At 49.5% G+C, this 12,615-nt stretch overlaps 1 protein-coding gene across 5 annotated transcripts in view; it reads right to left on the bottom strand.

Annotated features, from left to right (window-relative positions):
* LOC126572733 (protein spire) overlaps positions 1-12,615 on the bottom strand; it is a 113,729-nt gene that overhangs the window by 26,611 nt on the left and 74,503 nt on the right. For 4 of the 5 annotated variants that reach the window (XM_050232279.1, XM_050232283.1, XM_050232281.1 and 1 more), the window contains exons 6-9: positions 12,251-12,445; positions 7,266-7,298; positions 4,756-4,886; positions 3,707-3,942 (exon numbers count right to left, since the gene is read on the bottom strand). In XM_050232279.1, the coding sequence (XP_050088236.1) occupies positions 3,707-3,942; positions 4,756-4,886; positions 7,266-7,298; positions 12,251-12,445 (595 nt within the window). The remainder of the gene's footprint in view (positions 1-3,706; positions 3,943-4,755; positions 4,887-7,265; positions 7,299-12,250; positions 12,446-12,615) is intronic. The other variant, XM_050232282.1, reaches the window with a different exon arrangement.

Here is a 12,615-nt window from a genome sequence, read left to right as displayed (position 1 = left end):
GGTGAGGTGAGGTAGAGGATGGCCAGCCAATTGAGCTCACCTTCCCGGCCTCCCCATTTTACAACACTCCGCAGAGACCCGGAAGAGATGGATGAGAGGATGTTTAGCACCGGAAAAAGGTTGTTGGCATGTCTTCGGCACCGGAATGGGAAGGAATTTAGTGAAAGAAAGAAGGAAGGGTAACATAATTACGCGTGCTCGCGTGGTGGACGCATCGGAGGGCACCTCGCTTTACCTTTCTATTAGACGGATTCGGTCTCTCTCTCCCTTTGTTTGCTTTACGCGACTTCCGATTCGATAGAGGCCACGCGAGTCGTTGTGGACTGACTTATTCACCTGTCCGGACCAGAGGCCAGAGGTCAACCTGCTACTGCCTTGCGTTGGCTCGTGTTGCAAATTCTAGTCTGCGCCATTTTGTGACCTTGCGAGTGAGTCCAGCCCACCGTGCCACAAGAATGAGCATCCAGTTCATTTGCATAACTTAGATCTAAATAAATGATCGCGCGTCACAGTACGACCCCCCCCCCCCCACACCCCCCTTGTTAGAGTGTTTACGCATCAATACTTGGCGCTGGCAAGCCTGTCACGGTGGCTGTGAGTAAGGGGCCCATGCGCGTTGACAGGTAGCCCTCGCGATCAGATCAATGTGGTCGATGGATCTGGGTCACTCCCCTCCCCGTTGCCCTCCCTTTTGGGTCGATCGCGACCTCCCGTTGAGTGACGTCCGATGTCAAAGCTCGATCGTACGAGCACCGCGGAGAGAGGTCGTCGAGTTTCGTTGAATGCAGCCGAGTGCATGACTTGTCTGGGGTGTGAGCAACACTCCAGCACTTCAGTGCCACATTCTTTGAAGAGCCTGTGAGGGCACGCGTCACTTTTGAAATCCCTTCTTTGAACGAGTGCTGCTGATGATGGAACGTAACGAGAACACATGCGAATGGTCACAGCTACAGTGATCACCGATGATGATGATGATGATCGAAAGGAGACATGCAGACAAGAGCTACGCTACGCGAACCTTCTAGCAGCTACCACAACAGATGACGAACGAACGAACGGACAGACAGACAGACGGAGAACATTACAATCGAAACAAACACAAAGGAACGGAACAAAACATTGAACCAATTCTACTCGCTCTCTCTCTCAGCACCATCACCATCACGGCACAGAAAGTACTTACAGTAGCCGATGTAAGGAACGGAAAGCAACTGCGTGCTACTGGAAATGGTGGAAATGGTGAACAGATTGCACCCTGCAGATGTGGGAAGATGGAAAGAATGATTGCAGAGGTGAATGAGGATGAGTTTGACGCTGCTGCTGGTGATGATGATGAAAGTGCGTTGATTATGAGCCTGAGTTCGGCGGTGAAATGTAGTGAAACTGTGGCTCCGTCTGTCTGACTGTCTGTCTGTCTGTCTGTTTTGACGCAACCGCAACACACGCGCGGAAAGCAGACCTGAGACCTTGATGAGAGGCTTGATGAATGGGAATTTATATAAATTTGATTCAAAAGTTGGACGCGCGCGCGCGCGCGCATATTATTTATCAATTTCTGTTTGCACAAGCTTGCTGCTTGTGGCGGAAGTGCTGCGACGATCATTAATCATCGCGGGCCGAGCCCGTGAGTGGAAATGCCAAATTTTCACCCCCGGGGGGTTTAAGGGCCCGGCGCACCCCTTTCACCCGTTTTTGGAGCAACAGCAGCTCCGATTTTTGATGGGAAAAAGTGCGAAGAAAACATGCAAATCCCCCGGCGGCCACACGGTATGCCGCATGCGCGCGCTCTCTGGCGTACATTAAAATATGCTAACGAACTCTGGGTGGAGATCATCGAGCGTTGTGTGCGAGCGCGCGCGCGAGGTTGCGGCTTAATAAAGTCATTACGTCGCGCTTTCTGGCCCAACGAGGCCGACGTACCATCATCCCGCGTGATCCAGGATGTGAGACCGAACGAAAGCATTTCAATGCTGACGAGCTGATCGTACTCGCATCGCACCACGAGGTTTATGTTGCCTTCCAAACCTGGGGGGCTGCCATTGCACGCGAACGTGATTAGCTAATGTGGGTTTGGAAACATTGTTGCAACCGTCAGGTCGATCAGGTGGCATGGTAAGGGGGGGGGTGGGAATTCTTTCACCGAGACGATCCGGTTGCAACCGGAGAGTATATATGGTGCGTATGGTTTGAAAGTTTCGGTTCGTTTTTTCGCACACAGATGGAGTTGCAGATCAATGTTTTGCATATTATAGTTTTCCCACGCATCCAGGGGGGGCTCGCTGGAGTGCGGTGTACGATCCTATATATATGGGAGATGCACATTCGGTCGTTGGATGCTGGAGTGAGTGCCAAGTGCCAAGCAGATTGACATGCAGAATTGCAAAACAGCGACAACTCAATCACAATCGAAGAGGCGGGCACGGACACGCATACAACGATAGAGAGCGAAAGAGAGCCCTAAACTGGCCTTGGGGATCTTGAGAAATATGCAAAACGCACCCCATTGCCCTGTCGTGGCCGATTTTATGATATGTTTTCGGCTGATCTCCATCATTCCACGCAACAGCAGCAGCATCAGGTGAAAGTGAAGGTTTACCGTCCACCGGGGGCACCACCGAACGGATGCTGTTCCATTCGAAGCGCACCTGATCCCCGGACAGGCCTAGAGGGCAAAGTGCGTCAAAGCACTGGGTGGGAGAGGAGGAAGGAGGGGAAATCTAATCATCCCAACAATAACGCATCACATTATCGGATACTAATTGCACCGGACAACTACTGGCGCGCAACAAACTAAGCTCTCTGCGCGTCGCGTACGAAAGACTTGAACGCCTTGGCGACGAACCTCCCCGTTTGGTTGAAGAGATTAAAAATAGCTCAGCAGTGGCGTGTGCTCGGTCCCCACGTGGCTACTATCACCACCATACGTCACGTTTCCGGAGGTTTTCCGATTACGATTAACTAACGCTTACCAAGGAACTGGGCCCGGGGGAATAAAAAAACACGTTCCGATACGCACTTGGTCCGTTGGCTGCTGCTAAATGATACGGCCAACCAATTACCCCGCGGCCACGAAGCAAAAAAAAAAAAGGGAAGGAAACAGCCTCCCGTCCTCTCCCTCGTCCGAAAAACTGGTTCCGGATTCCGTTCAACAACCTGCCGTGGCCCAGAGTCGGGCCCAGCGAACGGTACCGCTACGGTGCGACTGGTGGCCGGCGGGCCAAACGCAAAAGGGGAACCGGACCAGGCCAGGCCAGGCTAGACGATTAATCATCAGGAAATTGTTGACGTTTTGCTATTAATTTAATAAATCCCTGTCGGCAGCCCCCCCCCCTTCTCACCCTCCGATGACGTAGACACGCACTCCTGAGGGGGAGTGGAGTGGCGCATGATTGACACGTTCGTTGCACGTTGCGTGCTTGCACCTTCGTCCACCGGGCGCCTTGCTGCGTTAACGGGATTATCGTGACGATTTGTCGGTGCAGCAGTAGCAGCCGGAAGCCACCACTAGCCAGCCACCCTGGACGCGAGGAGTTGGTGTGATTAAATTGAACTATTAAACCTCAATTAAGGTCATCGTGGCTAGGAGCGTGTCACTGGTGGCCGATCCATTACGCACCAATTAGCGGCTTCATTTCACGCACAGTCCAGCGTGTGCAACGTTTTGCGTGTGACCGATTGGAAATGGAAATGTTTCGAGTTTACTTACGTCTTGATTTCAGCTTCGGATGGACCGGCTTCAGCACGCGCCCTTTCCGGATCGAGTCGAGCAGCTGCTCCCGAGGGGTGGAAACCCATCGTAGCGGTGCCGGTGCTAGCTTTCGTTCCGAGGCCTTGCGCAAAGGGGGCCGCGATCGGATGAACTCCAGTATGACGGCGTGTGCGTCCTTCTTGACCCGCGGTGGAATGTCTCCGTTCACCATCACCTTGCGTAGATTGTACTTTCTGTAGCGAGAGCGAAGTGAGAGATGAAGGGGTAGATAATTAAGTAGAAGTAAGAAGATTCCGACAGGGAATGGGAAAATCGAAGGTAAATCGAAAAGTGGATCGTGCAGCTAAGAGCTACCAGGTTTATGCGTATGAAACCGACCTTGGCGTTTTAAAGCTATATCTCCATCAAACGGAGCTGTTAAGTTAGTCACAGCGTTTTATTTTGTTCATTAGGCATCTGATAAACATAATTGGTGTGCAATTTTTATAATATAACACTATAACAAAAATGATTATTGCGAATTAAATGCCAAGTTCCGTTTCAAAATTCCGTTCCTCCATTTGAAAAAATCTTCGATCGAACCGCATCGAATGCTTACTGAAGGTTACGGTGGGCTTGCCCTCACTGAAACACAGTGCAAAGTGCGGAATATCGCCCAAGGACACGGCAAAAGCCACAATAGGTAACAATTACCAAATTCTTTAGACTTGACTCTATCAGATGAGCATTCATTTGCAATGTTGGGACAAGTACTGGCCGAGCAGCGCTTCCTTTTTGACGAAAATTTGAAAAAATGTTCCAGATAGGCGGTTTTTTTTTTGGCAAGGCATTTAAAAATAGGTTAACAGATGGTTAAAATGTGTAGCTAACGATTGCCATTACTTTGGAGAATATTTGATTTCTCCACTTTCAAAGAATAAGCGGTTTTTCGCAAATCAAAAACGTCGGTTTGATATGCATACACCTTGTAAATTTGATTTTTTTCCACTCTAAAGTAAAAACTTGAAGCGATGTTTGAAGGTTAAAGTCGATGTGGCGCTGCTTACCTCGAACGGATATCCTCCATCAGGATCTCGTAGGGCGTGAGCTCGTACTCGATGGGCGTGCGGGAGAAGCTGATCTTTTTCAGACGCACACCGCGCCGCAACTCGTCCACCACTTGCATCCAGAAGCGGGCCTAAAAGTTTGGGGAAAACAATTAGCATATTGGGCGACAAAACAACAAAACTTATAATGCAAAATTATAAACAACGCAAATGAATGCTGAAACAACCGAAGAAACAGAAAGTAACTAAAACCAAGGCTGAAAGGATCGAGAACGAACGAAGGGGGTGGGCCTCACATGTTCCATGGAATGCGTAACGAAATGAGCTTCACGAGCATGAGCTGGGGCGACCCTTTCACGATCGCGTGATGCTAATCGAAAAGGAGCAGGCGTTCGAGAGGTTGCTTCGCGGTCGCGTGGATGAAGCCGAAGCTTATGGCATTCACATTATGGAACCGGTGGGGTGACCCGCTGCGCCATTGTGACACGGCAAGCAGCAAGTGTGTGGCCTCACGCTTGGCCACGGTGCAACAGTGTTTGTACGCCGTTGTACGCCTCCCTTCGCGCATAACGACATTCCAGGACGATGCGTCGCGTTTGATTAATTGCGCGCACAACAAGCGACATCGAAAAGTAATTAATTATCGTTCGTCTGGCATAAAGCATAAAGTGCACCCGGGCAACGACGTGCACCAATCAGGTGAATGCCAAAAAGGCGCCAAATCGGCCATCCGTCTGGCGAGGGACGGGGACTGACTGCCAATACAATGAAAGGCTTCGTCGTCGTCGTCACCGTGGTCGTCGTACCGGTTCTCCGGTTGGCCAATATTTCATAAGCTTGTAATCTGCATGAATCACTAAAGCAAATATCAACTACCGCCCCTTTGGCCATAGCTGTCACCGTTTGCTGCGTTTGCACTCGATTGCACACTAACCACAGAGCAGCAATGAGTGAGCGCGTGCTCTGTGCAGAATGCCGCACAAACCGCTACCAGAACAAATCACCCTTTTTGCTAAATGGTTTGAAGCACAAGCCCGTCCTGCCCGGTGCCAGTTCTTGCTCCACAAGGGCCACCGAAACACCGAAAAGGGAACGGAAAGGGGGAGACTGAAGGCATCGAGACAAGTTTCTCCATCAACCACGCAGTATTGAGTTACCGAAAGTGGAGTCTACGAGTGTCTGTCTGTGTCTGTACGTGCCGCTAATCCGCTTATGAAAACGGTTGTCGAGTGCTGGCGCTGTAAGTGATCATCGCGGGATCGCACCGCGCGAGCAAGCGACGAACGCGGTAGCGAAATGAGCGAGCGAGCACGACGACGACGACGGACGATTGAAAAGGCAAAATGTCGTGCAAATATAGTGGCCAATGGGGGGCATAACAGTGAGCTCCTGATTTATGGTTTGCCGCTAGACGGTACTCGCCGAGCGGTCAAACGGATGCCGACCGAACACCGTGACCAATAACTGTTTAATCTACTCCAGAGAGGCCTCCAAGGAACGCAGGATCTGCGCGGTGACTCTATGATGTCGTCTTCTTCATTTTTTTTTTACATTCCCGGTCCCGGCCTTCCTGTGCCGACGTGTCCGCGCGTCCGAATGATCGAAATTACTGACCTGCTCCGGATCACTTGACTTCCTTTCGAGAACCGCGGTGGCGTGGTTCATTTATTTATTAGCCATCATCGCGAGCACATCATCATCATCTTCTTGCCGGCGCGGAATGATCACCATCCGGACGGAGAGCACGATCGTCTCATCGGATGGTCGCCTGGACAGAATGGAAGAATTCAAGGGTGTGGAGCGCTTGCTCACCACCACCATCATCATCATCATAATCCATCTTTTTCACATTCCTCGATAAAACAAACGAGCAAAACCCGTCCGTGGCCGTTCGTTCGCTGCGTTCCGCCCAGGTCTAGTGCGCGGAGTGCGATGAAAATGAGGAAACGGAAATAGATTACTGTTTTCCCGGAGAAGGGGCCGTACGGATGAGGAGGATTTTTCATCATCTCCCGTCTTCCTGGACGACGACGAAGACGCTGTTGTCATTTCGTTCGTTCGTTCGTTTGGGATTGGAAGCAAGTGATCGAGACGCGATCGCGCGGGAAGCTAGCCATAAATAAGCTGGAGGTGGATTCGCAAAAGGCCAAGGGAAAGGGACACGTCGTCGTACTCGACGACGATGACGACGATGATACGCCTAAGGGCAGCCGCCGGGAGCTCGATCGTGTTCACTCTCCTGCTTTAAAAGATGGATGCATCCGGCGAAGGAAATTGCAACAACCTTCTCTGTACGCGCGAGTATGTGTGGTGAGCGAGGAAACTGAACATTAAATTATTAATCCAAAAATTAAATCGGAAAAATGCAACCACAATGCAAATGCATGCAATGCAAAATTGACCGAAAAAAAAACTAAGTAACAAATATGAAAACAAATAAGAGAAACAGAGAATGGAGCGATCATAATTGTTTAGCCATTTTTTTTCTTCTAATTACCAACATTTCATACTTGCAGTGCCTGCCAGATTCTCTGATCGTCCGCCTGATTGTCCGTGCGCCGGTGCCAACGAAATCAATCGAAATGGAACCCAAAAATAAAGACACCGTCGAACACGTCGGCCAGCAGCAGCAACGGTGGAGATAGTAGATCGTTACCAGCGGCACCATTAACGTGGTAGGGTGGCAGCATTCCAGAACAATGGCATAAACTTACATTAAAATCCGGCACTGCACCACAGAAGCCAACGCAGACAGAGAGACAGAGAGAGAGAAGAAAGGAAGGGAGGGGGGCCGGCAAATTCATCTGTTGATTTTTAACGATCCTCGACAATGGCACGTCGCAGTCCTGGCCAGCATAAAATATGCAATCAGCGGCCAGTGCGAGCGCGCGCGCGCCCGCTCGCACCAGACGCGATTCCCGAACCCGAAATGTATTATTCGAAGATTAATGAAAGTACATTCTTTGGCCTCGCAGACGTCGCAACTCGCCCCATCGCCATTTCTCCACTACCTTATCAGTGTACCGCCTTCCTCTTGGTCCCCTGGTATCAATTTTCCCCCCCGGCCGCGCCCGAATCCCGAGGGTACGATGTCGCTTCGTTACGAGATGCGAGTGCTGGTGCCGTTGTTGTTATCGCTGTATTCGAAAGGGGGTGGGGCGGGCGGCGGATGGAGGGAAGTGAGGATGGCAGAAAGAAATGCGATTTCCTTCGCTGCGCCCCTTCCCCGAGTGCAGTCTGGTTTCCGCTGGTTTCGCAGGTGAATCGACGGCGACGCATCGACCGGTGAACGCCGCGGTTACCAGAGCTTGGTAGAAGCTTTGGCTCGACATTCACTGCCGTTGCGGTGGCCATGGTGGCCGTTGCCACTGCCATTGCAACCTGCAGCTCCTCCTTTTATTTCGCTTTTCGAGCTTTGCATTGCAGGAACAAGTTTTTCTCCCAGAAATTGGCGGGAAAGAAAGAAGAAGAACGACGCGAACCGCAACATCATGTTGTGTGTTTCCTCTGTCTCGTGCTCTCTCTCTCTCTCTGTCTGTCTCTCTGTCTCTCTGTCTGTCTCTCGGTTCGGCTTGCGAGACTTGAGAGATCCGGCAATCGCTCGCTGAGAGGACTGGCGTACCAGCCAGCCAGCCAGCCAGCCAGCCTCTCACAAAAAACAAAATCCTTTAATTACCGGATGCAACATTGCAAACGGCAACAAGTTGACGACGACGACGACGCCCGACCAACGAATGGGACCCGACTTTCACCTTCACCCGCACCGCACACGTCAACACACGCGTCAGCGCGCTGGCCCTGGCCACCATGCCGGGACTGCTGGCCGGATTCCCGGCCGGCCGTTGCAGATTGCATTTCGGGTGCATTTTTGGCTCCATTTTACGCAACCACTGATGGAGTGCGCACACCACAGCGCCACTGTCTGACAGGAGAATGGAGTGCCAGATGAACAAAAAGGGGGTGAGGCCACGAGGGGAAAACATTGAAGCATTGGTTGGCCCGGTGCGGTGCCCATGGGCAGAGTGTAGAGAAAAGGGGACAGAACACACATTTTGGAGCGTCCACATACGCCCGGGAACGGAACGGGAAACTGGAACGAATCCAATCAGCTCGTTCGTTCGTTCGCTCGATGGAGAAATTGTGTTCCCTTTTTGCCGCGAAGCCGAACACCATTTGCTTCCTTCATTTTTATGCTTCAAACGAGACGCGGTGAGGTGGATCTATGATTTGGCACTGGACCAAACGGGAGTAAAGGCAGGTAAAAATGGAAATGGAAAGTAAAGAATTATTAATCGTCCTCTCGGTGCGTTTCAGGCCACGCTACGCCATTTCGGTTACATTGTCGCAATCGAAGGGTTCATCGGTGGCTATCGTTGAAGTTCTTTGTCGTTTGCGCTGGCAAGCAGCGGGGGCAATTGAATCGAAATGAAGCGTATGTACTCTAATCGGCCATCTGCAAACACTAACTACAGAGCAAGAGTCACAACAAGTTGCCGACAAATTGCTGACTTTCCAAATTCATCCAACTCATCACTCCAGTCAGCCAGCATAATGATAAGACGGTACACGCTTCACTTTGCCAGAGAGCAGAGCAATAAACAGCGACAAACGATCGCCCTGTGTGTGGCTCACATAAAAAAAAGGAGCCACCGCACATCGAGTCTCATTTTAGTGACGCTTTCTATGGTAATTGAGCATAATTCTGCGAAACTGGTGCGCCTCCCCAAAGGCCCCCCCGGAAAACATCTTCAGCCACTGTTGTCTGCGGAACTGAAGGAGAAGGTTTGAAATGGCTCAAATGGTACCAGCGTGGTTTTGTCGGCTGGAGTTTGGTCGGAACGGAAATGATTAGGAAAATTGCAGCCCTAATCGTGGGCTGCCGATCTGGCGGTGCGCTCGAAGCCCCCTCCCCGGCAGACCCAGACCCTGCTGACTCTGAGCTTCTTGTTTTCGAGTATCACTTAGTGCGTGCGTTCGTTAGGCGTTTTGATGAGCGTGAGCGAGCGCGAGCTTTATCGGAAGGAAACGATCGATCGAGGATGGTTTCTCTGGCGCATCGCACGCCGATCGCTTGCTCGTGACCTTCTCATCTCAAGGGCTAGGTGTACGTGCACACCGAGACAGAGCTCATTGTTGTACAATAAGGGGACGATGGAGACGATTTTCGAAAATTAAAATTCCATAAACCGCCTCGTAAAAAGCAACATGAGCATAATCTGCTCAAAAGCAACGCTTATCTATTTGTTCAATCGAAGCCAATCCGATAGCATCTTGATTTACATTTGCGCCTTTGCCTTATCGAAAGCCGTTGCTGAGCAAACGCTTGTTACAACATGATTTTTAGGCATTGACATCCCGCACACGGTGGATCTTTCACTGGTGATGATGCTGCTACACGATCCGCGTTGCATTTTCACTCGCGTGCAAAGATCGTTGGTCAAATGCGCTGATCGTGGCATCGTTTCGAGGCATTAACCAACTTAATTTGATGAACACAGAGCGCGCCGGTCGCGCTGGATGATTTTTATGTCCTCGAGCTCTCGGTGGCATCGCTTGGCTATGCTCGACCGGCAAACATTTGCATTAAATATGTCTGCGCTGTCTGCGCCCACAAAACAAAGCGCATTCAACACGAGCCGGGGGAGGTCGACTTGCTGCTTAATTTATTACGAGCTTTTGTCTGTTTTTTTTTTAGCTGACGAACGATCTTTTTGCATCCGTTTTTGTTACGCCGTGGTCGCAGTGTGTTATTTAAACCAAAAAATACCTTTCTCCTGCCGGTGGCGCTTTCGAGCGCATGGCACCGTTTTATGGTTTCATTTTTATCAAACTAGATTATGATATTTCGCACATTTCCACACCTCGTAGTGCAGGAAATCCGACAGCAAGCCGGCTTTTCTTGTAGGAAGGACCGCAAAACCGAAGGCGATGTTATGCAAAAAAAAGATCCTGAGGTCATTTAGATATTTTCTCACTTTTTGACTTTGCGCAAAGTTTGGGGGAAAATGACATCACATTGATGTAGGAAGAGTGTTACATTTGGTGCTTTCATTGAACGCTGATTGTTGCAATCGTGACAGCTGTGAGGTGAGAAAGTTATTCAACCGGAATCAGTAGCAAACTCATAAAACTGTTCGCAAAATCCGTTTTAAACCGAGCCAGCTGATAAAGCAACGGAACAGCCTCCGGAACCGTGCATTCAGTTGCCATCGCCGGTGTACTCTCGGTGAAACATGCCACACCATTGCCAGCGCGATATGTTGATTTGCATTTCAACCAGCATGGTTGCTAGGGGTGGTTCCAATTACACCAATCCTAGCAGATCAATTCGATGAAGGCTTTTCCGAAAATTAAATCCATCGCCATGATAACGGAAAAGAGGGAGGGAAAACATGGAGCTCGCTAAAACAGAGCCAAACACAGTCAGCCCTCTTAATCACTCACCGCATGCCGGTGCCGATCAATCGCTCCATTTGCGATCGGGACAATTAAAATAATTGAATTAAATTGGCAAAAATCTCGGAAAGCCGGTCGTCTCGACTCGGATCAGCAGCAGGCAAGCAAGTAAGCCAGAAAAGGGAAAGGGGATCTCAACTAGCGAAGGGAAAATCCAACTTCAACTGCGAGCGATTGGAAGCAATTCCCAACAATTTCCCAACCCATGATCTCGCATGCAGATGTGCTCGTGCTGCGATTAGCATTTGGTTCGAGTTTGGCGCGGTTTCGATTCTCCTATTTTTATGTGCCAATCGCATCGAACGAAATAATCGTGAAGAGCTGAAGCTCATCTGTTCCGTTGGCAGTTACTTCTGATAAATCAATTTGGGGGGACCAACTCATTTTATTTTTGTTTTGTAGTTAATTACTAAATTTGTTGGTATGAATCATATTTATGAAATATTATGTAACAATATTGAAACACTTTAATACCGGTCTCCATTGTAGCATGAAACCCACTGGACTGATCCTTACGATCTTTTTATGTAACCTTTGTTGATACTTTTAGGCTCGTCTATTTAAACAACATAATTAAAAACCATCACTCTTCAAGCTTCAAAATGCATCCAAAAATGGAAAACATCACAAATACAAAAAAAACCGGGCTGAACGTACTTCGAGGAACTAATAATGTATCGAAATAATGTCGATTTATTCATCTCTCACGATCGAGCATAAAACAAAAAGTGTTTTGTTTACTGGCATGCCTACCCGGGAATGATTCCCGGGCTGTATTTGTGCAGATACAGATAATCAAACTGTATCCTGAAATTCCTGTAAAATTAAACTACAATACGACAGTTTCGCAAAAAAAAAATCCTTACAAATGAGCCATTGTTTTGTTAAAATTAACGGTAGAACCCTTAGCGGGAGAACTGTAATGCAACGATCCATTCTGCATTACTTTCGGAGAAGATCGGAATAGTTTGTAGTTAGGCGAACATTCGTCTATGTCGGAAGATTACGAGCCGTTATCGTTGGTTAGTGATCGACTTACCCAATCGTTGAAGTGGATCTTCTCCAGCTCCTTGCCGGTCGTTTCCGCTTGCGCCTTTAACCGCAACACCTCCGCCTCACCCTGGCACACTCGCTGTAGGAACGTTCGAAGCTCAAGCGTTTCGGTCACCAGCGCCCGGCATACGGCCCGATAGTGATCTTCTGGTTTGGTGGGTGATACTCGTGTCGAGCAGTACTGCGATACAGAGGAACAGAGAAAGAGAGAGAAAGAGAGAGAGAGAGAGAGAGAGAGAGAGAGAGGGAGAGAGAGAGAGAGAGAGTTCGAAAGGAATGAATAAACAAACATTACATTAATACTCGAAGGATAAAAATAAATCGGAAATCCGAAACCTCCCCCCGGCCCGT

The sequence above is a fragment of the Anopheles aquasalis genome, chromosome 2 (genome assembly GCF_943734665.1).
Source record: "Anopheles aquasalis chromosome 2, idAnoAquaMG_Q_19, whole genome shotgun sequence".
In the NCBI taxonomy this organism is placed as follows: Eukaryota; Metazoa; Arthropoda; class Insecta; order Diptera; family Culicidae; genus Anopheles; species Anopheles aquasalis.
This window is presented reverse-complemented; position numbering and strand designations above follow the sequence as displayed.